Source organism: Micropterus dolomieu, linkage group LG05 (assembly GCF_021292245.1).
Source record: "Micropterus dolomieu isolate WLL.071019.BEF.003 ecotype Adirondacks linkage group LG05, ASM2129224v1, whole genome shotgun sequence".
Lineage (NCBI taxonomy): Eukaryota > Metazoa > Chordata > Actinopteri > Centrarchiformes > Centrarchidae > Micropterus > Micropterus dolomieu.
Window position 1 is genome coordinate 28,854,860 of NC_060154.1, and position 27,959 is coordinate 28,882,818.

At 41.3% G+C, this 27,959-nt stretch overlaps 3 protein-coding genes across 12 annotated transcripts in view; 2 read left to right on the forward strand and 1 right to left on the reverse strand.

Moving 5' to 3' along the window:
- gng12b (guanine nucleotide binding protein (G protein), gamma 12b) overlaps positions 1-2,184 on the forward strand; it is a 37,590-nt gene extending 35,406 nt beyond the window's left edge. For all 6 annotated transcript variants that reach the window (XM_046050528.1, XM_046050525.1, XM_046050523.1 and 3 more), the window contains one exon: positions 2-2,184. In XM_046050528.1, coding sequence (XP_045906484.1) covers positions 2-127 — 126 coding nt within the window. In that variant the 3' untranslated portion in view covers positions 128-2,184. The remainder of the gene's footprint in view (position 1) is intronic.
- Positions 2,185-6,729: 4,545 nt separating this feature from the next.
- gadd45ab (growth arrest and DNA-damage-inducible, alpha, b) lies at positions 6,730-8,964 on the reverse strand. 3 transcript variants are annotated; one of them, XM_046049791.1, is made up of 4 exons: positions 8,721-8,964; positions 8,064-8,165; positions 7,753-7,960; positions 6,730-7,548 (listed from the first exon to the last, which is right to left on the reverse strand). In XM_046049791.1, exons 1-4 carry the CDS (start codon positions 8,768-8,770, stop codon positions 7,435-7,437), a joined length of 474 nt encoding a protein of 157 aa, XP_045905747.1. In that variant the 5' UTR covers positions 8,771-8,964; the 3' UTR covers positions 6,730-7,434. The 3 variants fall into 3 exon arrangements, with proteins under 3 accessions (XP_045905747.1, XP_045905749.1, XP_045905748.1); XM_046049793.1 differs by lacking the exon at positions 8,721-8,964 and adding an exon at positions 8,445-8,491; XM_046049792.1 differs by lacking the exon at positions 8,721-8,964 and adding an exon at positions 8,368-8,460.
- Positions 8,965-9,062: 98 nt separating this feature from the next.
- Positions 9,063-27,674, forward strand: sec16b (SEC16 homolog B, endoplasmic reticulum export factor). Of its 3 annotated transcripts, XM_046049789.1 has the most exons (25): positions 9,063-9,107; positions 11,817-12,125; positions 12,591-12,688; positions 12,804-12,909; positions 15,115-15,329; positions 15,411-15,550; positions 15,653-15,714; positions 17,290-17,428; positions 17,557-17,787; positions 17,963-18,060; positions 19,437-19,518; positions 19,632-19,749; positions 19,835-19,946; positions 20,234-20,339; positions 20,463-20,600; positions 20,742-20,855; positions 23,106-23,181; positions 23,329-23,497; positions 23,617-23,786; positions 23,896-23,924; positions 24,106-24,213; positions 24,305-24,397; positions 24,487-24,601; positions 24,948-24,986; positions 25,119-27,674. In XM_046049789.1, exons 2-24 carry the CDS (start codon positions 11,854-11,856, stop codon positions 24,962-24,964), a joined length of 2,808 nt encoding a protein of 935 aa, XP_045905745.1. In that variant the 5' UTR covers positions 9,063-9,107; positions 11,817-11,853; the 3' UTR covers positions 24,965-24,986; positions 25,119-27,674. The 3 variants fall into 3 exon arrangements, with proteins under 3 accessions (XP_045905745.1, XP_045905744.1, XP_045905746.1); XM_046049788.1 differs by lacking the exon at positions 9,063-9,107 and having other exon boundaries at positions 11,186-12,125; XM_046049790.1 differs by lacking the exon at positions 9,063-9,107 and having other exon boundaries at positions 11,186-12,125; positions 27,433-27,674.
- The last annotated feature ends 285 nt before the right edge of the window (positions 27,675-27,959 follow it).

Genomic DNA, 27,959 nt, shown 5'->3' on the forward strand with positions numbered 1-27,959 from the left:
GGTGTCCAAGGCTTCATCAGACCTGATGCGCTACTGTGGAGAACATGGGAAGAATGACCCGCTGCTTATGGGGATCCCCGCTTCAGAAAACCCTTTCAAGGACAAAAAGCCTTGCACTGTTTTGTAGGGGATCACCTGCACTCCTTTTTATTCTTATGTAAAAAAAAAAAAGCTGATAGTAATACTGTTCACAATGTATCTGAAGACCAGTGTACCACCCTAACATTCACATGCCCGCTGCAGTTTAGGAATGTATGCCTCTCTGCCTTGCAGCCAGATACCAGTTACACCAAAGAACAGGCAGAAGTCTAAAGCTGTGGCCTCGGATCAAAACGTTAGCTCAAACAAAGATGATTACAAGTTTGCACGATGGTTTTGTGGTGACTTTTGTTTCTCTGCACAAGATCTGTCCGACAATATGCAGAAGGCCACAGACCTTGGCTTGCAAGGAGCTGTGCCATTTATGGGAGAGTTCCTGACTCTCTAATTATCATAGCGTGCATAAACAAGCCCCCTCAATCATCAGTCCAATCAGATTTAGGCTTTCACCTCTTACTTTCATCAGGCTTGCTTCAGGAAACAGTTGTTGAGGTTTGTGTGCTACTGGTAATGAGCACTTGAGGTAATGATATCCTGTCAGGGGACGAGTAAACTGTGCCGTCCATCACATGAAGACAAATGGAAAGAGTGAAGGTCCATTGCCACGGATGAACATCTTCTGCTTAATATTTAGTAATCTAGTCACTGTCAGAAATAATAGCCTTGAAAAACTGGCCATTAAATTGTTCCCAACTCTGTCTTAGCATCGACAGCAATCAAATTGGTTCCCATTGTCCAGACATATGTCCTGTCTGTATAATTCAGCCTTTCCAGAGAACAACAACTCAGTTAAATGTTTATTGGATTTTTGTTGAGATATTATTGAGAATTTCTTTTGCCACTGTTAGGATACAGAATAGTTCACTTAAATGTAGACGCAGACTGTTAGGATAAATAGACACTGGATTTTCTGTTTCCTTTCCATCAAGCTAGTTGCATTCCTGTTATAGGACTTTCCATACCTACTTCATTTTGAATCCAATGCAAAGCTATTAAATGTCATGAATGTGATGTCTAAATTGGGAAGCCTGAATACCGGAGGGGTGAAACAGTCATGATGTCTTTTTTTAACTCATTTTGTTCTAATTTGCCTTATAAATGTATTTAAAAACTTTGATCAAATTATCAAAATGAAATAATTGTAGATAAACGTATCTGTGTGAACTTTTGAGATAATTGTGCATGACCCTTTGGCATGAGGTATTCCTTAATTTATGTAAACATGTATTATGACGCCATCATTGCTGAAACAAGGAAAGGATTCAGGATCTGTGCCATCTTACCAAATCTACCCATTTAGTGGTACTATTAGACTTTAGGTGTCCCAAAATACATATATATTTTGTTAGCAGTTTGCTGTTTTCTGTCTGCAGAGCCGAGGCTTAAAACGTACTATTCAGGCACTTTAAAACCTGTAAACACCAGGTGACTGTTAAACTCTTGAGTTTAAAACATTCCACGTTTACAACTGCTCTAAAATATACTTTGATTTTATGATAACGTATGACTGGCAGTGTGTAGCTGTCATTTGTGTTGTGTGCTCATGCAAAACATAAGCAACAATTTTGCAATTTTACCAGCCTTAATAAAATGAAGTGATCTGGCTTCAACCTCTGAACTACCTTTTAGTCACACAAGTGCTGTTGTCTAATACTGTAAATAAGAAAGGCCATTACGTAAAGGGAGTATTATCTTTCTATAGGCTATTAACTCTGTATGACATCATATTTCAAAGTGACTCATGTTCAACAATGAATTGCATCAAGATATGTCCATAAGTATTGTAGCACAGTATTTCCATGAACCGTAGTATGTGTTTGCTTTTAACTGTTTAATGTACTTGATAGGAGTGTACTGATTCATTCAAACCTCAATTTTAAATTTCTTACCAGTGAATATTAAGTTGTGTTTTTATTAGAAAAAAAATTACAGTGTTTGTGGTTTCTCACACCTGGTGAGTGTAGGTAACAGCTTACTGTATGTCATATTCTGCCTTTACCTGTCTGTTTTGTTTTGTTGCAACTATTGTAAGATTAAAAAAACAACAACTAAACCTTAGGGCAAAAGCGGTGCTGGTCACTAATATCTGATGTGTTTACCTTCTGTGAATTCAAAAAGTATTTCGTTAAGAGTGTGTTGGATGCATGCATTTATTAGTTTGAATGTGAAGTAGCCATTTGTATGACTTAAAGCTGCACTAATCATTGCTTCTATATTAACAGTAGGTCACATTACTGTGTAATGTGAAAGGGGTCACTCATAGTGACAAACATACAGAGTATTATCACAACTATGCGATTCCCCTCTTCTCTTTGGGGCGTTTTAGCATCTTTCTGCTCATTGTGTTGGTTTAACAGCACATAACTTGACTCTTTTGATTCACCATCACCGCTCTCATCAACCCCACAGCCAACAGCAGTTTTGACAGATAACACCTCCGACTCACACTACCTGCCTTAACACCAAATACCAGACAATTTAGTAACTAGCTCGTGAACACGGTGGAATATTTAACAGCCAGTCAGTTATCTCAGAAATGTGTGAAGACAAGTGAAGTGGAGTTAAAAGTTAAAGTTGGACATTGATTTGTCAGATGTTGCTCTATGTCTGCTGGTTGATACATTTGCTACGCTGATATTAAACTTATTAGGTAAGTTATTTATCTATTTGAGATTCAGGACTCTTCGTTTTTGAAAACTGGTTTAAGGATTGTGAATAAGTTTTTGCATATAAAGACATAAGAGAAAATAGCTTTGCCACCATAATAAAGCGTTCGGACTATGAAGTGGGGACTAAAGGTAACGTTCCAAGAGAACAAGCATAGTCCCACTGCTTGTATGTGCTGGTCTTGTGAGCCCTCATGGAGGAGTGTTCACAAGTAAAGAAAAAAATGTCTACATGAGAAAGGAATCTTCAAATTGTCCACGGGACCACCAGGCAGTGATTCACTATTCACTAGTTTCTCAAGAAACTTGTAGCCTGCGGGGGCCGTAAAGGGTGACTGTGTCCGGTCAACACTGCCTGTCAAGGTAAATCCAGCAAGGGAGATAACGTGATACATACTCTTTTGGATCCTGTCAGTTCTGCCTCATTCTGTTCAGGAAGTTTCATGTAAGAGCTGAATATTGGAGGAAGACCTACAAACCTTCTCCTACACTCAGTGGCAGCTTTTCAAGGAGGAACTTGAAGCACTTTCATCTGGAAAGTCTGTAGTCAGAAAGTAAAGTCCTATCTACACACTGGATCCATGTCCGGAGGATGGTCTCCTTAGAGTTGGAGGATGACTGATTAGGGCAGTACTGCCAGAAGAAACCAAACATCCTCATCCTTTGAAAAGATCAGCATTTCTCAACTCTCATCTTTAGGCATATTCACCAACAACTCAATGAAAGCCACAGTGAAAAAAACCTCACATTATCTAAACAAAAGGAAGTACTGGATTATAAATCCTAAATCAGCAATAAGGAAAATCATATTTAACTGCTGTCTGTGAGGATTTTCAGTCATCCAGGTCATAGTTACCCAAGAACTCTAAGACAACTGGACTTGGTTGAGCAACTGGACTAGACAGAGAAGCCTGTGTAAAGACTTTGGAGTGGTTTTTTACCTTTTTGGCGAGCAGAGCTCTTCACCTAGAGGTGGCATATTCACTGGATATGGATGCATGCATTAATTCATTGGGACCAAAAGAGGCCAGGATTCTCAAATCTGACAACGGCTCCAATTTTGTTGGTGCCGAAAGACAACTATGGGAGTCCCTTGCAGGATTAAATCACAGCAAAATACAGGTAGCACTGCTTCAGCAAGGAATCAAGTGGAGCTTTAACCCACCATCAGCCTCACACTGCAGTGTTGTGTGGGAACGTGCCAGTTGCATGATCAGAAGGGTGCTCAACTCCCATTTTGCGTCAGCAGACACTGGTCGATGATGGACTTCATACAGCTCTCTGGATAATGTTTTGGAACCTGTGACTGAACATTGCCTATTAAAGGTAGCCTTGGATGCCTTACTGATGCTGATGCAGAGGTTTGTGTATATAAATACTAGTTACCGCTAACCCTAAGAGCATAGGTGTTCAATAGCTCTTCATTTGCATTGTTCAGGATTGTTGTGTCTGTCTGACATTAACATGTAGAGGCTGTAGAGTGTAAGAGCCACTTATCTATAGCCTTTTGTGTTTATTTTGACATTGACACTGAAGGGTAATGCAGTCAGGTGTGTTGCACGCCAGATGAGGCTTGCAGCTTTTTGACCGTGGCCATCGTGTCTGGAGGTAGTGTAGCAGTTGTTCAAACTTGAAAGCTGTGTGATTGGTGTGCTGCCTGGGTTCAAGAACCCTTTGTAAATATCTGTAAGCAATAAATGAAGAAGCAAAAGCAAAGGTAAATGTCTGGATTGGTTACACAGCCTGTGGCATGCATCAGTTAAGGACGCCGACGTTGCAGCACCTAAGTGACTAATTGAAAAGCTGCTGATATAATGAAAAATATGTCAGTGTTGTGTTACAGCTTGTTACTCTGCCAAGCTGTCAACAAAATCAAATAATGCTTCTTTAAAATGAAACTAATAGGCACTTAGCTCTGTTCAAATTATTGCTTTTGACCAAAAGCAATAATCTGAAAGAAATGACGACGGACAACCACCCACAGCTAGAGGTTAGTACAGTTTCGTCTTGTTCCCGGCTACATTAAACTTCACCCTGTGGCTTAACTTCCTGTAAGTGTAATCTCTGGGGAAACTAGATTCTCAACCTGCTGCTTGCTTTACATTCATGTATAGGTTTGTTTTTTCAACATATTGTACTAAACTTCTGGTTGTAGTTTATATCAATCTATTACGCACAGCATGCTTTCTGCTGTTGTCCATGACACACCTTTTTTAAGGGTAAGAACACTTCCCTGCCCAAACTAAGAACGAAATACCTATTCAGCCAAAACTCTCAACCAATTTCGCCATGTTCAAACAAGTGGATAAGTGTCTCTAGTATCAGGTCAGGAGCACATAAACACTCAGTGAAGGTTTTTCTGTGCCCCTGGGCCATGTTATGCAATAATCCCTGCTCTTCTGAGCAGCCCGTTCTCTCATTTCTCACTCACCCCAGGTGTGATGTTACATCCACAATCAGGTCAGGCCATATTTGTTGGCCCACATTGATGTGACCCTCCCTAGAGTCAGATGATGGATAACACAGGCTTTATAGCAGCGTTGTTGGCAGTGATTGTATTACCTGTCAGCGCAGTGGAGAAGCTCCAAGATAAGACAATAATCCAGTATGTCCAATATCTCACCTACTTTTAGTGACCCCTCTCTGTGACAGGAAGGGTTGAGGAAAGAAAGTGGCTCTGTCTTTTAATGATCAAACTGGCTTTCCGGTGTCATTTTACACTCATCCTGCTCTGGTATTTCTGGTATTATTGTTTGACTTTGTCATATTTTTTGTCTCATCTAGAAACACAGTGTGTGCTTCAGTTCTGCTGATTGCCAACATCCCTAAAGGATGACAGCAGCGAAAGCGTAACTAGTATCCTGAAATGGAGTGTGGAACTGGAGGGACTCTATCATCAGTTCAGTGGAGTGTAGATCTGCACATTTTGTCACATTTGCAAACTGCACCCTTTAAGTTCAGTCAATTTAACAAGACCACAAACCCTCCGGCCGCTCTGTCACTGACTGAAGATGAGAGTGCGGTGTGCACACTCATCTTCAGTCAGTCAGTTCTGCATTTTGACCCAGTTTTTCCTCCCCATCTGCTATCCACCATCTGATAGGACCACCAGAGTGGATTGTTGACCCCAGCTGCACAGCGGTATCTCTGCAGCAGGTCAGCCTCTCTGCGTACCCTGCATGTTAATTACAAGTGCTACTATTGTCAGTGGTCAGGAACGTCTCTATTCACAGGGCGATTTTTTTGCCATGAAGCTAAAGTACTGTACAGCTCTAGCAATGGAGACCTGAATAGCCCTGACTCATGCATCCATTGTCTTGTGACCCTCTATTTAGAAGGCTTTGTCCCTCCCCACTCTGCAGAAGCACCAATCATTTCTGGTTTTCTCTTTTTGCAGTCTGAAATGGGTCTTCCACTTGTTTTTTTCCCCTTCTTGCCTCTCTACTGCTATTTTTGATCCACTCAGCAGTAAATTTAGCTGATTGTGTAGATGCAGAAGGCTGTGAAGAATGAGCTGTCATGACGAGCCCCATCCCACTCTGATTCATGCTACAATGGGAATTCTCCTCCCCTCAATGTAACTTGATCCTCAAAATGTGCAAACGGTCAAATTTTACTAGAGTTCACATGCAGGAGTAAAGCTGATTTCAAAGGCTCTCATGCCTGCCCAGAACAGGTTACTATTTTAAGTAGTAAATAACAATATTTTTGACTCCATGCTCAGGTAAAGAGGAGGTAATCATTTTAACAGACTACCACAAGATTTCCTTGCTTTTGGTTCAAGAGATGCAAGCTACAGAAAAGGTTAAAAATGTGTTGAATACAGGGCAGCACGCTGCGCTTCATATGTGCTGGCTGAGGCCACAAGAGGCATGTTCTGTTACTCAGGACACCATGTGACTTCCCACACAGGCACTAAACCTGTACAGTAATACCTGGAAATCATCAAGGCAGAACCACCCTGTGAACTGTTGGTCGTTTGTTTATTTCATTCAACTTAACAAGGCAGAATTCCATGAACTATGCACAATAAATATCATTCATTAAATTAATAACAACATCAGTTAGTGGACAAGCCTAACATTGCATTGCCCTTAAAATAATAATAATAATAATAATAATAATAATAATAATAATAATAATAATAAACTGTGAAACCTTTCCCTTTTGATTTATCAAAGTGACAAGTCTTAAATACTTAAATAAATGTGCTGGTAAAGAAAATCTGGATTTGGTCGAATTTTCATGAGAAATTCTTCAAGCTGAGAGCTCTGACGGGTCCACTCCAACTCCAGTTCCAGTCCAGTCTTGTCAACTGAGGCTCTCTGTCCGCCTTTCCTCAGTCCTGAGCTTGTGCTCATGACCACGTGTGCTTGTCCTCTCACATGATTCCCGCTTCCTGTAAAGGCTTCTTTCTCAGCAGAGAGAGGTGCAGTCATACGTTGGAAATCCTGGAACCCAGACTGCTGAGTCACTCTTCCTTGGCACACAAGTTCACCCTGACCTGGTAAATTTGTTGGAATGTTTCGCTTCCTTGTGTTCATTTTTTTCTGCCCCTGCTGTCTCTGTGGGGCACTTTCCAAAACGAGTCCAACACGGACATTAACACAGGCCTTGTGCAGTTACTTTTCCCCCAATGCACACAATACATTAATATTCCCAAGCAGTGTCATCGGTCGGGCAGGTTGATAACGGGCACCCACTGATCCAAGCAGCGACTGTCTCTGCAGAATCTGTTCACTTTGCTCAGAGCCGGGTCCTTCCACAGTGACGACTGAGGATTCTGCAGAAGACGGAACAAGTTACCATCTGCCAATTCATGAAATGTGTCAACAGACTGAAAATATTCAGATTGCAAAACCACAGCTAGTAACAGTTCCTTGCAAGTATTGACATTGGCCTTGGTACTGAAGCGAATACTGCCTCTCTTTACAGTCTGAAAGGAAGTGAGCAATATATTCTGCAGTACATGAGTAATGACACTTACAGTAACCAAAACACAGTGCAGGTCCATGGGCTCCCCTCCAGGCTTCAATCCTCCAAGTATTTCTGCCAGGCGCCTCATGTTGCTCACCCGCAGGATGTTGATGTCGTTCTCACAGCAGAATGCCTGGATCAAGGTGAAATGAATCTGCAGAGCCACATCCTCCTCATCATCTGTGGCCAGCAGACACAACACCACATTGTCTGGATCCCTAAAAGCAAACAAAAAGACAGAGCAGTGAGGAAATGGAAAAGGAAATATACCTCGTGTTTATCACAAGTCCATTCACTAGAGTGGTTATCATATTAACTTACGCATTTAGTGACTTCGCTGCCTCATAGACTCCAGCGGTGATGCAACCCTGAGGCAACGCGGAGCTCAGGACCTCCTCTAGCGCTTTAGCCACCGATTCCATCCTGAGAAAAGAAAGTGTGACACATTTAATGAAATATCAGCCAGCAAAACGCACTACAACACGATCAAAGCGATGACAGACTGCTGATGCCCAAGTTAGCCAGTAACGTTAACGTTATTCACACGGGATGGATGAAAGCTAAGCGTTCATGATGCAACGTTGCATTTCTGACACACACAATACTTCGTGTGCCTAAGACATACCAATATGGACATTTCTGATTATCATACATACAGATTTGAAACTGAAATAAGGAGCTAGCTAAAACAAGTAACTTAGCTGAAGCTTAGCAGACCGGCTTGACGTTAGCTGACGTTGCAGTAACGTTGACGTTAAATGACAGTTATAAGCAGAACCTCACTCCACACAGACAGTCAAATGAAACGAGTCCAGGCTAAGTAACGTTAAAGGCATTTGCAACAGTTCTTCCACCCAACAGTCTTTAACGATAAACCAGTCGTGAAGCTCACATGAATAACGTTAGGTTAACAATAATAAATACAAGCAAAGCAAGAGAAATGCAAAACGTGCAAAAGGTTCAACAACGCGGGCTGACCTTTCTGAAGAATTATCTCCACTGGTTTCCTCAAAAGTCATATTGCACATCCGATCGATTGGGTGTCCAATAATATCCAGAGCGGAATCTGGTTGCTAGTGTGTGAGCTTCTCACTATGTGCCCGCTGAGTCCTGCGTTTCCAGTAGTAAAACCTCTGACCGCGACTCATTTGCATAAACCGGTCCCATTGGTCACATGGAAATCCAGATTTCATTTCCATCCAGCGTCTGGGAATTTAGCGACACCCTGCGGCTGTAATAAGGCAGTTACCACTGGGAAGTGTTGGGGACCTTTGACTTTGATTTTGAATTTGAATCTGAAATCTGAATTGTCGCAGCTGCAGACTACCAGTGTCTCCATAGGAAGCATGTAGCTGATCATCAGAGGTCTGCTGCATTTTATATTATTATTTAATTTTAGTATATTGCAGTTCCATACCAAATACAAAAAGAACAGTTCTACTTGCAGATGTGACATTATTGTGATTGTTGTTTCAATACCTTCTCTCCAAACATCTTACCAAGACAATGTCTATAAATGTGTAAATAATTACATGTCTCAAGTTGGATAACACTAATTGTAGACATTAAGCATGTAGAAGTAGGCCTAAAATTTTAAAAGCATGAGCCGAAGGACAGCTTGCATAAAGGATTTAAAATCTAACAAGAGCCTGTATAGCTGTGAGGTTCCCTGTTCCCTTTATCACCCTCCCTTAGACCATGAGACAGACTCTTTCAAAATAATTAATAACATACGCAATCATACACAGCACAGTGCGCAGTGAAATTATTTAAAGAACAATGTTAAGCAAAAGAAATCAGGAAAACAAGGACTGAAACAAATATACACACTACATTGAGTAGTTCCATCCATCGTCAACCGCTTATCCTGCGTACAGGGTTGCAGGAGCCAATCCCAGCTGACATCAGGCAAAATGCGGGGTACACCCTGGACAGGTCGCCAGTCCATTGCAGGGCAACACATAGACAAACAACCACTCATACCTAAGGACAATTTTGGAGACACCAATTAACCTAGCCTGCATGGTGGGAGGAAGCCGGAGCACCAGGAAAGAACCCATGCAGACACAGGCAGAACATGCTCCACACAGAAAGGCCGGGGCAACCGGGGTTTGAACACACAACATTCTTGCTGTGAGGTGACAGTGCTAACCACCGCACCACGGTAATTAAGTAGTTAAAAAGTGGATATGGAACATGATGAAATATGTAGCTGAATTCCATTTAGTTGCTTTAGTTTCATGGTCCTGGTACTGTGCATGCTGTCTCACTAGCACACAGTAATGGACACTTGAATAGAAGAGAACCATGGTTACAAGGGAGTCCCTTTGTGCTGAAAAGTGGTGGGGACATAAGGGCTCAGATTACGGGCATGATGGTACACTTGGGTCACGAGATGTGATGATGCATGAGAACAAGAAGACTTGTAACACTATTTTTAAGAAATATGAAATGCTGAAACATATGAGCGGGGGTCCTTGCCCAGTAAACTTTGAGCATTATATACTTAATATCCTGCATTCTGGAGACATTATCTGCTTTCAGTAGATACAGTAGATATGTAATAAATATAAAAATATAACAGAATATATGCAGTAATTTATTTGCATTTATTTTTGTTTTAGTTACTTTGGACAATGGACATTTGTTTCTTCTATTTTGAAATTGCATTGCATGTTTTCTTATTGTGCAAATGCACCTTTCTCAAAGCATTTTCATTTGTTAGTTAACGTTTGGTGCAAGCTATTTTTCAGAACATTTTTGACAAACGCTTTCAAAAAGTAATGGAGACAAAGTCAGCCATTTCAAAATGTGCTGGGGTCATGTCCCCTGCGGCCCCAGCGTTAATGACACCCATGCATGGTTAATGTTAAAAGTAACACCTGTGCTTTTCCTGCCATGACAAATCAGAATGTTTGCTGTGATAAAAAGAACAAAACATATCCACATTTAGCAGGATAAAAGAATATGGAGGTAAGCATGAAATGAAACATATTGTAAAGTAGCTCTTAGAATTATATACCCATGTGTATAATGAGAACAAAGATGTGCTGTAGGCTACATTTATTTGACAATAATTTGGATTTGAAACAAAACGTTCAAATAAATGTAATGCATATTTGTCTGGCTCTCCATTTAGGCTACAGAGGCCTATATGAATGGTCAGACACATTTAATTTATTTAGCCAGAGGCTGATACAAAATTAATGCAAAACTAACCGACATGAATAAATATAAAAGCTTTGCTACAGGAAAGGGTTGAGTGGCATCCCGCGGTATGAGTTAGAGCGCCTCTAGTGGGAATTTATTTTTTTTACTACAAGAAACGTTCAGCTTCTGCCACCGCTGACTAGGAATCAGTTTCCCTTAGCCCCTGTTCGCAGAAACATCACTAAAACTGACCGGAGACCAGCTCAACGACGGCCCCTCTGCAGCTTCCCTACCGGCAACGTGGCAAGAATCAGCTCTAACAAGTTGTACCCTTTTCCACATGTATTCTACAATCCGAGGACACAGTTAGCCATGTCCAGATGACACAGTCAAGGTGGACAGTTTCTTTTGTATTTCTTTTATCCTGAAGATGGACGTGATTTCCTATTTTCCTGCCTTGTGGGACTGCAGCTGTCAAACTCCTCAGGGCGTGCTCCACTGTTTACTTTCAGCTGTACTCACAGGCTGGGATACATAATGCAAACAGAACGGAGATGAAGGATTATTATTTATACCGACTGGTACCCTGATTTTTTTTTTTTTATTCTATCCTGTAAAGGATTTTTCCCCCTCTTATTAACGTTTCACCACTGGTTCCTGCAGTAACAAAACATTGTCAAACCCCCATGGGTCTCAGTAGTTTGTGAACTTTATCCTCTTGTTATCATGCTGACTTGTTATCAGCTCATGTTGCGACTTTCCTGTGAAATGATGTGGCAGTCATGTTTGTACTTTGACTGCGTTTGGCATGTGTGAGCTGTAAGAACCTAAACAAAACAATTTTTTTTGCCGTGGATTTTCCTTAGAAATAAGGATTGCCTACAGAAAGAATTGCAAACTCCTACCTTTCGTTATTTACCTCAGGTTTTGAGGTGGGCTGATCTTGTGTGAAGGGGTTATCATGGATCACAGAGGTCACCACCAGCTCGACTCTGGCCTTCATTCACACAGAACAAAAGACAGAGAGGACTACTACAGGCGTTCTCAGCAGGACAGGGACCAGAGGAACCCACCACCGTACCCCAGAGAGAGAGACAGGCACTGGGCTCATCCTGATGCCCACTTCAGGGCTCATTTTACCAGTCCTCCTGCCAGACCGGAGCAATATCCTTACAGCACTCAGCATTATCCTTATGGCCATGGCCACCTGGAACCCCAAAGACCCCAGTCAAGGTGTGTACAGCAATGGGAGTTTTGTAAAAATGATCTTTGGTGTTATCCAGGAATGATCTCACACAGATTTCCCTGATCATTTGGATTATGCCACAGTGACTGCAACTAAATATTAAATAAAGACCTTAGCAATCATTTTAGTGTATGTAGTCATGCAGGACAAGGCAAACACAAAAATGATAACACTTCATAGTATAGTGTACTAATTTGGGGACAGCATGGTGGTGCAAAAGCACAGATTCAAGTACACCTTCCTGGTGTTCAGTGCATACTGGGATACTCACCAGACACCTGTTGCCATGAAAAGGGTTAAAGGAAAAAAGGTGGAAAGCTGAACACTCTTTTAAGATTTTAAATTCTATAGATAAATGTTTTAGCTCATTAAGTCTTCTTCAGGATGGACGGATTAACAGGGGAAGAAAATTAATGAATGCACTGATGAAACTAGAGGCCCTTTATTTCCAGGCATGGGTATGACTATCCAAACCACAGCAACTGGGACTACAGAGACACCTATGGTTATTATGACCATGATATCTATAGAGGACAGCATGGACGACAAGGTAGAGTGATACAAAACAACTCTGTGAGACAACAAAGTTCTTATTAGCAGTGTACTACACTCTATGTCTTGGTTAAAAAAGTGAGTAATACTTGTATGTTACTCTAATCATTAAGATGCTGGTCCCCAGTGGGGTCCCCAAGACTCCTGGAGAACGGACCGTTACCATGACAGATCATACAAGCAGGAACATTCAGGGAGCTCCTACAGGGATGAGTACAGGTGAGCCGCAAGATACCACTTCTGGGAGTAGACCCCTTTATTGATTTATAACTGAGAGTAGAAAGCTGAGCAATTGCATTTGTGTGTTTATGCTATGATGTGTTGCACCACACTGCCCAGAGAAGAAAAATACAGTGTCATTTGTACATTCATGCACCTGATGTACCAGTATGTATAATTATAACAATAATAACTTTTATTTGTTCTTATACAAATGAAATATATGTTCTTCCTAGCAAACTTACATACTGGCATACTGTGTGTGTGTGCCAGTTGGGATTAGGGCTGCAACTAACGTCTATTTTTGTCTTCGACTAATCTGTTAATTATTTATTCGATTAGTTGACTAGTCCCGATTATTTTTGTCACCCCCTAACCCTAACCCTAAGTGCTTATAGGTTTTAGGCAATAACTCAGTGGAGAATGTTCTGTAGGCTACATCACGAGCCAGATATTCCTTAATGTACTTTAAACACATTACCAGTAACTTTTTAAAGCTGGGTATCCGACTTTGCCAGCGTTGTGTTGGATCTGCAATCAAATACGATTTTAAATATGCCTTGTAAAATAAAATAAAAAAAAGAATTTTTATAGTTGATGTCGTCGATTACGTCAACTAATCGTTGCAGCCCTAGTTGGGATTCAGACAGCACTGTTTTATTCTAAGCAGGTGGCAGGATCCCAGACAGATACCAGAGTAAAGATAGTTGTTGTCCAGGAGAGGAAAGATAAAAGCAGTCAACTTGTAACTATGTAAATCTGCAGATAGCAATGGCAAATGTCAAGAAGTATTCTGTGAACAGTCTTTTGTGTTTGGTCAGACACAAACCTCATTGCTGTTTGTAACAATGAGAGAAGTCTTCCTCTGTGTGCGGGAAAATTGCAGGCACAAGTTTAAACAAGCTTCTGCACTTACAGTGGTGTGAAAAACTGCTTGCCCCCTTCCTGATTTCCTATTTCTTTGTGTGTTTGTCACACTGAAATGTTTCAGATCATTAAACAAATTGACAAAGATAATACAAGTTAACACAAAATGTCGATTTTAAATGAAGGTTTTTATTATTAAGGGGGAAAAAAAATCCAAAGAAATTCAGGAACAAATGAGAACCAGAGTAAGTGAGATTTATCAGTCTGGAAAAGGTTACAAAGACATTTCTTAAGCTTTGGGACTCCAGCGAACCACAGTGACAGCCATTATCTACAAATGGTAAAATCATTGAACATTGTTGATCCTTTCCAGGAGTAGCCAGCCAACCAATAGTAGCCAGCGCAAAGCAAAAAGAACATGAAGGCTCATCTCAGTTTTGCCAGAAAATACTCTGATGAGTCTGGTGAATGATGAGACAAAAGTTGAACTTTTTGGAAGGTGTGTGCGTCCCATTACATCTGGCGTAATAGAAAACACAGCATTTCAGAAAATAACCATCATACCAACAGTAAAATATGGTGGTAGTAGTGGGATGGTCTGGGGCTGTTTTGCTGCTCCAGGACCTGGAAGACCAGCTGTGGTAAATGGAACCATGAATTCTGGTGTCTATCTCAAGCTGAAGAGCACTTGGGTTCTGTAGCAGGACAATGATCCTAAACACACCAGCAAGTCCACCTCTGAATGGCTTAAGAAAAATAAAATGAAGATTTTGGAGTGGCCTAGTCAAAATCCTGACCTGAATCCGATTGAGATGTTGTGGCATGACCTTAAAAAAGCAGTTAAGGCTCAAACCCTCCAATGTGGCTGAATTACAACAATTCTGCAAAGATGAATGGGAGGAGTTTAAGTTGCTTGCTTCAGGCCGTTCACGACGAACAGACTTAGGAATTAATTTGTCCCAGCTGCCATTCGCCTTTTAAATAATTCACTGTAATTCCATTTTACTTTTATATTAACTGTGGTATTTTAATGCTAGTGTATTTTTTAGGTTATGTCTGTTTTTTGGCCTATTTGCATATTGCTTGCTTGTGAGTTGTGACTGTTGATAGTTGTGTGTTGACTGCTGTCTGCATAACAAATTGACCCTCGGGGATAAATAAAGATATCTTTGAACTTTGTGTACTAGAGGGTTTTATCCTTGAAAGACAAAGCATTTAGTGTAGCAAAAGCACATGTTTCATAACTGAAGTATAGGCTGAATCCTTATGTGTTGTAGCAGCAATAGAATTGTCAATGTATTTCTATGAAAATGCAATATGTTGTTTTAATTCTTTCAGGTATGATCAAGGAAGAGACGACTCCCAGCATTACCTCAATGACTATGTGGATAATCCCTCCAGGGACAATGAAGAGGTTTCCTCATATTACCTGGGGACATTAGAAAGTTCCAAAAACTCCGGGTTATCCTCCAGCAGCTATGAACTGAGTCAGTACATTAATGGAGCTGAACACAGTGAGCCTGTCCCACAGTGTGCTCCCACATCTGATGCAGGTGAGTGTACAGCTTTCTCTCGGGTCTTGTTCACTCAGTGTTTATCATGACACATGCTTTTTGCACTTCATATCTCCTCAGAGCATCAGATGTCAGCTCCTCTTAAGTACTCAATCCCTCATGCGGTTGTCAGCTTTGGGCCTGCAGGCCAGCTGATACGGGTCACTCCAGGCTTGTCAACACAGGAGAAAGTCAGTCAGCTGGAAATCCACAGTCTGGAAGTAGGTTCAACACTATAGTGTGTTGATAATGTTATTAGATTTTCTAGCCACTAGTACTGTGTTTGACTAGGAAAGGTTATTTTTGTGTTTGTGTCTGCACAGGTCATTCTGAGTGAGACAAAGGAACAGCAGGAGATGAGAAACTTCCCAGGGCCTTTAGCCAGGTATTGCTTTGGCGTACAATTCTAAAATGAAAATACTCACTACTAAATAATCTTAACAAAAGGACTGATGCCATTATCTGCTGGATGTAAAATCTGAAATTATTATTAGTCTTGTGAGACATATACATAACATAATACATACATAAATATTGTATAAAATTCAGTGTTTGAATGTTGTATGTACACTGCTCAAAATAAGCACTCAATGATGACAGTATAACATCAAGTCAAGTAAACTTAAGGGATATCAATCTGTACATTAAGAAAGTAAAAGTAATTGTGAATCACTGTCACTTGTTTTGGTGCAAATGAAAGTGATAAGAGGAGCACTGGAGAGGCAACAGCAAGACAACCTCTAAAAGGAAAGGGTTTTGCTGGTGTTGCCCGCAGACAACTGCTCTCTCCTTCCAGACTGACTGTTCTTTAGTTTTGCATTTTGAAAGTGTCCATGTCATTACTGGTAGAATGAGGTGGTACCTGCAGCCCGTTCAGGTTGCACAGGTAGTCCAGCTCCTCCAGGATGGCACATCCATAAGGACAGCTGGACAGGGCTGTTGAAGGGCATCAACCCAGCAGCAGAACCAGTATCTGCTCCTTTGTACAAGGAGAAACAGGAGGAGCACTGCAAGAGCCCCTACAAAATTACCTCCAGTGGGCTACTGGTGTGCATGTTTCTGACCAAACTGTCAGAACAGACTCCATGAGGGTGGCATGAGGGCCAGACATCCTCTAGTGGGATCTGTGCTCACTGCCCAGCACTGTGCAGCTCGATTGGCATTTACCAGAGAACGCCAGAATTGGCTGGTCCACCGTTAGTGTCCTGTTCTCCTCACAGATGAGAGCATGATGGGGAGGCTTATATATCCTTGGAGGTGTCACACAGACCTCCACGTGCTAGCCAACAACCTTGACTGCTGTTAGGAAGTGGGATGAAATCCTCAGATCTATTGTCAGACCTTACGCTGGTGTGTTGGGTCATGGGTTCCTCCTGGTGCAGGACAATACCTGGCCTCATGTGGGCAGAGTATGTATGCAGTTATTGGTTGACGAAGACATTGATGCCATTGACTGGGCCTCATGTTCCTCAGACTTGAATCCAATAGGGAACCTTTGGGACGTTACGGTACGTGTCTGTGCATCCGACGCTGCCAAGTAGCGCCACAGACTGTCCAGGAGCTCACTGATGCCCTGATTCAGATCTGGGAGGAGATCCCCCAAGACACCATCCGCCATCTCATCAGGAGCATGCCCAGATGTTGTCGGGAGTGCATACTGGCACACTGGGGCCATACACACTACTAGGTCACATAATAAGTTGCGCTCATGAAGGTCACGCAGGTCGGATCAGCCTGTGATTCAAAATTTTTTAGTTAGATTTTTGGTGTGATTTTGAATCCAGCCCTCAAGTAGTTGGTGATTTTGGTTTCCGTTGACTGTTGTTATGTAATTTTTTTTCTCAAGAAATTCTGCAATTTACAGTAAAGATTTTTAACTATTTTGTTCATCCAGTTCTGATGTATAGTTAAACTTCATTATTTTGAGCAGTGTATTTGATGGCGTTTCGTGTTTTTGAAGGGAGGATTTGCACAAAATAGATGCTATGGAGTTTGCCCACCAGAGGGCAGGAGCCTGCATCAGAGGTGACACGCTGCATGATAAGAGCTCTGCTGCCCTCTTGTGGAATCTATTGATACTCCTCTGCAGACAAAATGGCGTAAGTGTATCATATCTTATTATACAGTATTACAAAATAGTACACATTTGGCTTAGCATCAAACAATAATGAAAGTAATTGTCTTTTTTTTTTTTGATACAGTTATAACAAAATTTCCATTGTTTCAGCAATTAGTTGGCTCAGATATTGCAGAGCTGCTGATGCAGGACTCACATTCAGATGGAAGCTGGGAGACAGATGCTCCCACACTCATTGACTTCAGTGAGGGCACAACTGCTGAAGCACCACCTCGCAAAGGAGATGACCTGCTCACAGGAAACTGGAGCAGCTTCAGCTCTGAGACCTCTGAGAAGGCCCTGCAGAGCTACACTCAATTGCTGCTGGCTGGAAGAAAGAAGGTTTCTACCTTTTTAACTCTCTTTAATTCACCTTAAGTTTATTATTTATTTAATCCCTTTACTTAAATAAAGATACCAATACCACAGTGTAAAAATATTCCATTACAGGTAAAAGTTGTGCATAGTCCTACTGCGCCGGGAGTGTTTGTCTCACACTTTCCCATGTGGTTTCCAGGAGGCCTTGGAGTTAGCTATGAGCAGCGGCCTGTGGGGACATGCACTTTTTCTGGCCAGCAAAATGGACAACAGGTCCTATACCACTGTGCTGAACAGGTGAGAAAAGCAAAGTCATCTGAGACAGCTGCAGTCAACAACGCTACGCACGAGTGGTAATTTGTGAAGAAATGCTCTGACTAAAATTAGATACTTATAGCCTGCTTAAAACTTGTGTTGCAGCTTCAAGGAAATGCGGCCAGTATTTCTGTCACTTGTAAATGGAATATGTCCTCGACTTCCTGTATGTGAGTTTTAGTCGAGCTCCCAGGAATGCACCTTTAGCCATGCTAGCGGCTTGTCTGTTGGTGAACTTAACCATTGGATGGTTTGGACAGACAGTCATGGTGCCCAGGGGATGCATCCCCTGAGATTTCCCCTAGAGCCACAAGGTTGACATTTGTGGTTTTGAGTCACATGTCTCGATAACAATTGGATAGATTGCCTGACACTTTGTGCTGACATTCATGCTCCCTTCAGGATGAATTGTAGTCACTTTGGTGATCTTCTGACTTTTCTTCTTTCTTCTAGCACCATTATTAGATCAAAATGTTACTTTGTCCAAAACTTTGATCTATGACCAAATACCTGCAAAACTAATGACATTCCCATGAGCCTCAAATGTACTTTGCATTTACTGCTAATTCCAAATGCTAGCATGCTAAAGTAAAACATACATTGATCATGCCATTTATTACAAAAATTTGAAATCTGTATCTGACATTTTTATGGGAATAATTGGACCTTTTATCAATATTTTCTGCTACAGAACAGGTGTTAAGACAATTCAGTAATGAAGAAAATAATAAAGTAACTCCTATAGCATTTGGCTGCAGTTAGAACTCAGACTCACAAGTGCCTATATTTGTGACTAGTGTAGCACATGTCCAAAAATAATGCCCTTTATTTAAAATTTGTGAAAGGTAATAACAGTTATGACAGCAAGAAGAGATTAGACTTCAGGAACAATTTAACATGGCTTCCTATTCGTAACCATAAAGTTTTATATATTTGCATGAGGCAATAGTGTAGTTTGTATATTGGTGCTACTTCTAACATGTATTTGTCAATTAGTCAAAGGTGGAAAGTCATTATTAATAAAGCAATAAAGATGAATGATTTCTGGAAGCTCACAAAATGTCATTACATTCTACCTTGTTTTTCAGAGTTTATTGAAGGCTCTGAGTTATTTAGAATTGGCAGGTGGTAGTCTTATGACAGCTCTTTGCAGGCCATTAACACTTTGATGGAGAATGGAAATAGTCCGGCGTGACATGCAAAATGCTTAATGCCCTTTAGTCTCTGCATCAGTCACAGAGGAGTGGTCCATTATCAACAGAGAGTGCTGAGTGAGGGCTCTGCAAAGAGCACAGGACCTCTGCTGTTAATAAAATCTTGGTTAAGATGTGCAATGACAAAAAGTGCTCTTTTGGCAGGTTTACGGGCCAGCTAATGGCCAGTGATCCCCTCCAGACTCTCTTCCAGCTGCTGTCTGGGAGAATCCCTGCTGTAGCCATGGTACAACCAGAACAATTCACACACGGGAATCGTCACAATTTAAGCTATTGTATTCAAAAAATCTCAGGTTGTAGCTTATCAGCAATTAATTGATATTGATGTTCTGTACCCAGTGCTGTGGAAATGAAAAATGGGGAGATTGGAGACCCCACCTGGCTGTTATGCTCTCCAATGAGACAGGAGACCCTGCCGCCCATCAGAAGGCCATCGTCACCATGGGAGACACGCTTGGTATGGACACACTGACTAACAGGTTGTGATGTTGTTTCCGCCCAGATGTACAAGCTGACTGTGTTGCGCTGCTCTTCCCCTGCAGCCTCCAAAGGCCTCATACATGCCGCCCACGTGTGCTACCTGACAGCCAGCGTTCCCTTTGGGGTGTTCACACAGAAATCAGAGAGACTGGTGCTTCTAGGCAGCAACCACAGGTGAGCTGTGCTTAATGCTATTCATTCAAGTTTAATTTCCCGCCCATTTAGTCATACTTTTGATGGAGATGTAGAATTGTACGAAGCAACACAATTTTCTGCCATTTCTATAAAAGAAATAGAAAAATAAGAAATTACCACTAGGCAAGGCAGGAGGTAAATGTCTGTTTGAATGCCCCTTATTTTAATCTATAATGATCTTGTTAGTTTTAGCTACTGTGTAGCGTTAGCTGAGATTTTCTTGCTTATCTTTGGTTTGCTGTATCCTGTCCTCTCCTCTCCTTTAGGCAGTCATTTGAACACTTTGCCACAAACACTGCCATCCAGTGCGAAGAGTTGTATGAGTACTGCCAGACACTTGGGGGCAAGCACTTTTCAATACCTTCCTTTCAGGTAGCTCCCCTTTTAAACCACATATCACTGCTTTCTACAAACAATTTTATCCTTTGCAATCATCTGATAAATAAATGTGACAAAAAAGGCATGTGATGCTGAGTATTACTGCGTTGTGGTCAGGTGTATAAGTTCCTGTATGCCAGTCGACTGCTGGACTGTGGGCTTGCTTCTCAGGCCTTTCATTACTGCGAGGTGGTGGGACAGGCGATCCTCAGACAGAGGGAGCCCTTTTTTGTGCTGACAGGAGAGGTTATTAAGGTATTCACACGTCCTCCTATACACACATACCTATTATACATACAAATTATGTACATTTGAGTACATTGATCAAAGGGGTTCCGCGTGTATCAGTAATGTTTTACATAGATGTACTGTATCTATGTGTCCTTTCTCCTGCAGTTGTCAGACAGGCTGAAACACTCTGAGGGTCAGTTCAGTGAAGCAGGGGTTAGCGGAGCCGGGCCGGAACCCGACTGGCTGAAACAGCTCCGTGCTAGGTACCACAGTTTACAGGTGAGTGCTCCAGACCAGCTTCTCCATGGCTTTCATTTCAGAAGAATGTCTAATATTGAGGAAAAATATGGAAATGAGACGTCAGTTTTTTGTTTAAGCTGATCAGAAACACAAATTACATTTTGCTACAATTTAAATTAGTGAGTGTACAGGTTATAAATTTGCTGTCCCTTCAAAATAACACATCACACAGCCATTGAAGTCTAAACCGCTGGCAACTAAAGTGAGTACACCCCTAAGTGAAAATGTCCAAATTAGGGCCAAACTGTCTATATTTTGTGTGCCCACCATTATTTTCCAGCACTGCCTTAACCCTCTTGGGCATGGAGATCACCAGGTGCCTTCTTCCACTCCTCCATGACGACATCACGGAGCTGGTGGATGTGAGAGACCTTCCGTTTGAGGACGCCTCACAGATGCTCAATAGGGTTTAGGTCTGGAGACATGCTCGGCCAGTCCATCACCTTTACCCTCAGCTTCTTTAGCAAGGCAGTGGTCGTCTTGGAGGTGCGTTTGGGGTCGTGATCATGTTGGAATACTGCCCTGCGGCCCAGTCTCCAAAGGGAGGGGATCCTGCTCTGCTTCAGTATGTCACAGTACATGTTGGCATTCATGGTTCCCTCAATGAACTGTAGCTCCCCAGTGCCGGCAGCACTCGTGCAGCCCCAGACCACGATACTCCCACCACCATGCTTGACTGTAGGCAAGACACACTTGTCTTTGTACTCCTCACCTGGTTGCCACCACACACGCTTGACGCCATCAGAACCAAATAAGTTTATCTCGATCTCATCAGACCACAGGACCTGGTTCCAGTAATCCATGTCCTCAGCAAACTGTTTGCAGGCTTTCTTGTGCATCATCTTTAGAATAGGCTTCCTTCTGGGAGGATAGCCATGCAGACCAGTTTGATGCAGTATGCTGCATATGGTCTGAACACTGACAGGCTGACCCCCCACCCCTTCAACCTCTGCAGCAATGCTGGCAGCACTCTATTTCCCAAAGACAACCTCTGGATATGACGCTGAGCACATGCAGTGGAACCTGTCCTGTTGAACAGCTCTATGGTCTTGGCACCGTGCTGCAGCTCAGGTTCAGGGTCTTGGCAATCTTCTTATAGCCTAGGCCATCTTAATATAGGGCAACAAATCTTTTTTCAGATCCTCAGAGAGTTCTTTGCCATGAGGTGCCATGTTGAACTGACCAGTGACCAGTATGAGGGAGAGTGAGAGCGACAAAACTAAATTTAACACACCTGCTCCCCATTCACACCTGAGAGCTTGTAACAGTAACGAGTCACATGACATCGAGGAGGGAAAATGGCTAATTGGACCCAATTTCGATATTTTCACTTAGGGGTGTCCTCACTTTTGTTACCAGCGGTTTAGACATTAATGGCTGTGTGATGTGTTATTTTGAAGGGACAACAAATTGTCACTGTTTTACAAGCTGTACACTACCTACTTTAAATTGTTTAAGTGTAATTTCACTCAAGTGAGATAATATATGAATATATATATATATATATATATGCGTGCGTGTGTGTTTGACAAATTAAAGGAAGTGTCTTAGTAAGGTGTTGGGCCACCACATACCTGCCAGAACAGCTTCAGTGCGCCTTGGCATTGATTCTCCAAGTCTCTGGAAGGAAATCTCCCATAGGTATTCAGTTGGGTTGAGATAGTGAGTGCAAAGCCATAGCATACGATTCACATCATTTTCATACTCATCAAACCATTCAGTGACCCCTTGTGCTTATGGATGGTGGCATTGCCATGTGCCACAGAGCATGATTGGATTTTAATTACTTAATTGTAATATGCAATGCACCACCTGTGTGAACACATCGGCACTCTTTTTGTTTCTCCACTCATTTATTCAGGGTTTTTTTTGTAGAGCTACGCAAAATCTGGTAGTCTGTGCTGCGAACACACTGCATCTGTACACTTTCTGACATGCAGCCACATGGCACACACTAACATCCATTATTATTCCAATTCAAGCACTGCCCCACATCCAAAACGCTAAAGTTAGATTATGAACACAGTAACAATTATACCTGCTAAGCATCAGCATGTCAGCATTGTCATTTTCAGTATTTTAGCATGTGGATTTTGCTCAAAGTACTACTGTGCCTAAGTAGAGCCTCACAGAGCCCCTGTACACTTTTTGTTTGTCTAATTTAGACACCAAATCATCTTAACATCTTAAACTTAACATCTTGACATCTTAATTTGTTATTTTACTCAGACAGGGAGCTACGACTGTACTGAAACATACCAGCCACCTCATGAGGGAAGTGTTTTGGCCCACGAAGTGTGTTTAGGTAATTTTCTTTTTTACTTCAAATGATACACTGTGTGGCCTTTTTCTACTGGAGAGCAGTGTATTCTGCCTTGTACATCTGTGATAATGTTAATAAATACTCTTAACAGTACTTAAGAATGTTGCTTTCATTTACATGTTTCTACAGAATCTGACCTGGATGACCTAAGCCATGACATCCAGAGTCCAGAGCCTGAACTCCTGTATTACAGAGGCACTGAGGAGCAAGAAAGCCTTGAGCATCAACTTAAAGGAAACCCTGATGAAATGACCTCATTGTCATGGGACGTTAGCAGAGCTCAGGACCAATACAAAATGTGCAGCAACAAGCTTTATTCTCTCTGTTAACCACATGGATGAAAACTTTTTCTTGCACTTGATATCAGTCCTAATAGATCCTCTTATGTAACCGTCCTCTCCCTGTTGCTCTGTCTAGGCCACATGCCGATACTCCGATGCCGCTGATGGTGGTTCATGCTCCTCCAGCTCCCACCCCTCCCACAGTGGAAGCCGGCCAAGACTTCAGTTATCATAACACAAATAGTGGTGAAGTCAGACCTGTCTCGCCACATTGTCCTCTGAGTAATCTGCCATCAGCAGCAGAGGGTGAGAATAAAATGTTAGACAGCATTCATTCCTTTCTTTAGTCAAATGTTTACTATGGGCCGTGGGGAGTGAGCTTGTGTGTGATATTTTGATTTCGTTGCTCCTCCAGGGGCTTGGTCGTCCTCTGGAGCAGGCTCAGTGAGTAATGTTTGTAATATTCTGAGCTGATTAAAAAAAAGCAAGGAACACAAAGATGGCAACCTCCTGGTTTGATGTCATCACATTTGTCTTGTCTTTTTCTGGATATGCATAGCTAAAATTATATTATTGTCAAAAATGTTACCTGGATGTTTGTCGTTGTCTGTATTTGCCTTTGAAGATGGGGGACCAGATGCTGGAAGTTGACATTAGTCGGCGTGGACAAAGCCAGCAAAGCATCCCGCAAGGTTTAGAGGCCTCTGAGCAGACCAGCGAGCCTCCTAAACAGGTGGGGGGAGGCCCTGTCATTATGACACCTGTTAAACCACATCACAGTCAGTTTATAGTCATTTGTGCCTTTTTCTCTGTATTTCATGCAGAGCACCAAGGCGGGATGGTTTAGTGGTTGGTTCAGATCAAAACCCAAAGATGTTCAAATGGAGAGTTCAGTGCAAGGGCATGAAGCTCAGACAGTAAGAGTAAAGTAAATATACATTGTACTTGATCGTAACAAGTTTCCACTTCGGTGATGTAAGATATATATTTTTGTGTGTTTTCTCAGGAGCTACCATCTACTACTGGCTTCCGTCTTCCTCCTCCCCCTGTCATTGTCTCTCCAGGCATGTTTCCGTCCCAGGCTTCCTCTGTTGGGATCAATCCCTTTTCAAGGAAAGCAGGTGAATATTTAAAAGATTTTTTATTCGTCAGTTGTTGATTATCACTCTTTTTTATTTGTTGAGATTTCAACTATCAAGTTATCATAAATATATTGCTAAGTTTGAAGTTTTTCTTATGTGGGCTTTCTGAGGTCATTGACCCTACTGGAGGAGCTGTGTCCCTTCAGTGTCTCTTCCATTAATACATTTGCCGACCATCGTATCCAATTTCTCATTTTGGCGAAAACAAAGTCATGATACGCCACTTGGATTTTTTTTGACAGTGTTTTGGCTGCCACTAATGATATTTTACCTACATTAAACTATGCAAATGTGATTTCTATAAATATCTGTTTCTTCTTCATAGGCCAGCAGCTGGGGTAGAAACCATTAGCCTGTATCACAGGTAAATCAAGTTACTTAACGATACATATATATCTGTACCATATTAAAGATGTTTAAAGGATTCACATGAATTACTTTTAAAGATTTTGTTTTTGTAGTATCACTGACACCAACTTACATTTACCATTAACAGTGCCTTCATGTCTAATGAGAGCTTCTCCTGATCTTGGATGAACACCAATATGATCCGTACCCAAATTTCTTTTTTAAGGATGCCCTTTTCAAATCCCGACCTCTTGTCCACCATCATGTTGCACATGTTGCATATTAGATACAGAAATACTCTGGATGAAGCGGCATAGTAACTCATATTGCAGTGACCAAAACAGCTGAGGTCTGTAGATGTAGGACATATTTGGGGAAAGGGATATCTTAATTGACCCCAATAACCATTTATGTATGAGGGATTTGACCTGGTGCTTTAGTGTGGTGGAAAAAGGTTTGGGACAGCAACTGTGACTGCCTACGTAACTGCCCACTGTCATGTCATGATTCTCATAGCTCAGGTCACCTGTAAGTGATTATTTGTGCTTTATGAATCAGCTACATTTAATTTATATTTAGAAATAGAGCTCCATCAGTCCCACTGCATCATCTTTTTATGTCTCTGCACACACAATTAACTAATAATTAAAAATACATTCAAACACAAATTTGATCCTACTCAACTGTAATCCGATGCTGCGGTCAGTTATTTGCCTCACAGAAGCCATCTTTAATCTTCCAAGCTGAGTAAGCCGAGTTTGTACCCTGACTTTGCAAGGCCAGTAAATTATGGAACCATGTGTACAATATCTGATCATTTTTGCATCTGTGAGGTGAAGTAGTTTTGTTTTGAATTATATATAAGACATATACAGAAAGGAAAATGGAAGAGTGCTTTCTCACGTTGTCATGCTGCCCAGATGGATGATACCACATGGTGGGAGAGGGAGGGGGGACTGGGAAAGACCTCTGCCAGGCAAATAGCCAACAGGCAGCATTACACCCCCATTACACTTGTAGGATCAAACTGTTTATGTGCTGATGATATTTGCTATGCCTTCATGTGAGAAAGGGCTTTATTAATAGCCCTATTATATACTTGCTTGTGTGATGACAAAGCTAGTGTAGACTCCTTAAAATGTATATAAAACACAGTAATATATATTCCTGGAATACATTTTAGAATTGCTCTTAAACAAGTTTGAAGTACTGTAAGTAAGATGTTTTTTTACTTCTGTCATATAACTGTGTGCTTTATATATCATGTCCATGCTTTGTCAGAACATGCAAGTATTAATTACCTTTATTTCCTCAGAGTAATCTTTCAGTATTATAAAATGTTAAAATCTGGTTCTATAGTCCATACATGGCTGTTTTTTTTATGACATACCACTCTGATAATAGCAAAATAAAGGCTGCATATTGAATAAATTCATCTTGCCAAGAAATAGCTGGGATTCCAAACGGAGCCTCTCAGAGTCAGTGACAACACAGCAGGTGCTGTCTCCTTTTACCATTAGTCTGCAGTTGCCAAGTGTGAGTGGGCCATATTGGCCCGGAATTCAGCACACACAGTCACCCAGAATGTGGGGCACTGCTTGCTGCTTCCAATAATGTGTCACACCATACACACATTCAGAATGGATAGCTTTATGAAATACAGTTTCAAATGGCATCCAAAAAATCTTTACAAAAAGTAAAATTCTGACTGGAGATACAAGCCTGTTCCTCTTTTGGCAAATTAACTGAATATTTTTTTGTTGTTGCATAAAATTGAGGGGTCCTTATTGTTTTAAAATATTCCTCAGAGAGCAAACATAATTTGTAAAAAATTAAATGAAAAGGGCTGATGACATTTTGAAATTACCTTTTGGTTAAAAAAAAACTTTATTGAGATTCCTCTTCAAACATATTTTTTAACACTATACCACACTGTAGTAACACTCACTTATGCAGTCACAGAGTTTCGGCTTGCCACTGCACTACTATCACATTGCTTGATAAAGACCTTTATAGAGTTTTCTTCAGCCCAAATTATTGATTACATTATAGGACAGCAAAATCATGTAAAAACTGATATGTTCATTACGAAAAAATTAAAATTAAACTGATCTCAGGGTTCCTACACATATTGAATAAATATATTATTGTTCCCACCATATCTTTTAGTCTCTTTTATAAATATGAACTGAAAGTTGAAAACAATTAAATAAAATTTTTTACTGCATCTGTGCAGCCTTGTTTATTCACCGTGTCCATAGAAATGACGATGAACGCAGCCAGCCATAAAGGTATGATTTACACAAAAAAGATGACAAGAGAAGACAAGCATTCAACCTAATTTGGTCACAGAGCAGTTTCAGGCTGACGTAGAGGCAGCTCTGGGTAGAAGTGTGCATCATTCAGTCGCACTCCATACTTATTGCCTTGCTTTTGACTGCATCAAAATTTCTCTCTGGCAGTGGTGCCACCAAGGATGGGCCGGGGGTGGGGGGCCACAGCCACCCTGATGCAATCGCTTGCCCCCCCCAGTGGCTTCCTCTGAGTAATGAGTGTGCACAGTCAGGTTGTGAGAAGGCTAAAATAAAATTGTAGTTCATGATTGTGCTTTTTGTTTTGTTTTTCATTTCTGGACATGTGTAATATAATATGTTTGTTAGAAAAGATACAGCAACACAGCAGAATAAAGCTTTATTGAAAATAATTGAAGGCCTCTGTGTTTTTAAACACCAGTAGGCTTGTTCCCAGTAAACTCCTTTGAATTAAAGCTGTATATTTGTTTTTTTTAAAGGATTGGTTGGGTTTTTTAAAGTGGGGCTGGATGAGGTATTTATCCATAGTCAGAGTATTACCTGCAGTAGATGGTGGTCAGCGTGTCCCCAGTACCGGCATGGAAGCTAAGTAACGTACTCTCCAAACATGCTGATCGCCATCTAATGAAGCTCAGCAAAAGTTCAGCCAGGTTCGCAAGTTCACTTATTCACAACTG

What these genes read in the sequence shown, in the direction of transcription:
- gadd45ab (XM_046049791.1), bottom strand. Translation starts at nt 8,770, where the DNA reads ATGTGCAATATGACTTTTGAGGAAACCAGTGGAGATAATTCTTCAGAA. An exon ending in GCAGCGAAGTCACTAAATGC is followed by an intron (nt 7,961 to 8,063) that starts GTAAGTTAATAT and finishes GTTTGCTTTTAG; the next exon opens with GGATCCAGACAATGTGGTGT. An exon ending in TGCACTGTGTTTTGGTTACT is followed by an intron (nt 7,549 to 7,752) that starts GTAAGTGTCATT and finishes CGTCTTCTGCAG; the next exon opens with AATCCTCAGTCGTCACTGTG.
- sec16b (XM_046049789.1), top strand. Translation starts at nt 11,854, where the DNA reads ATGGATCACAGAGGTCACCACCAGCTCGACTCTGGCCTTCATTCACAC. An exon ending in TGCTCCCACATCTGATGCAG is followed by an intron (nt 15,330 to 15,410) that starts GTGAGTGTACAG and finishes ATATCTCCTCAG; the next exon opens with AGCATCAGATGTCAGCTCCT. An exon ending in TGGAAATCCACAGTCTGGAA is followed by an intron (nt 15,551 to 15,652) that starts GTAGGTTCAACA and finishes GTGTCTGCACAG; the next exon opens with GTCATTCTGAGTGAGACAAA.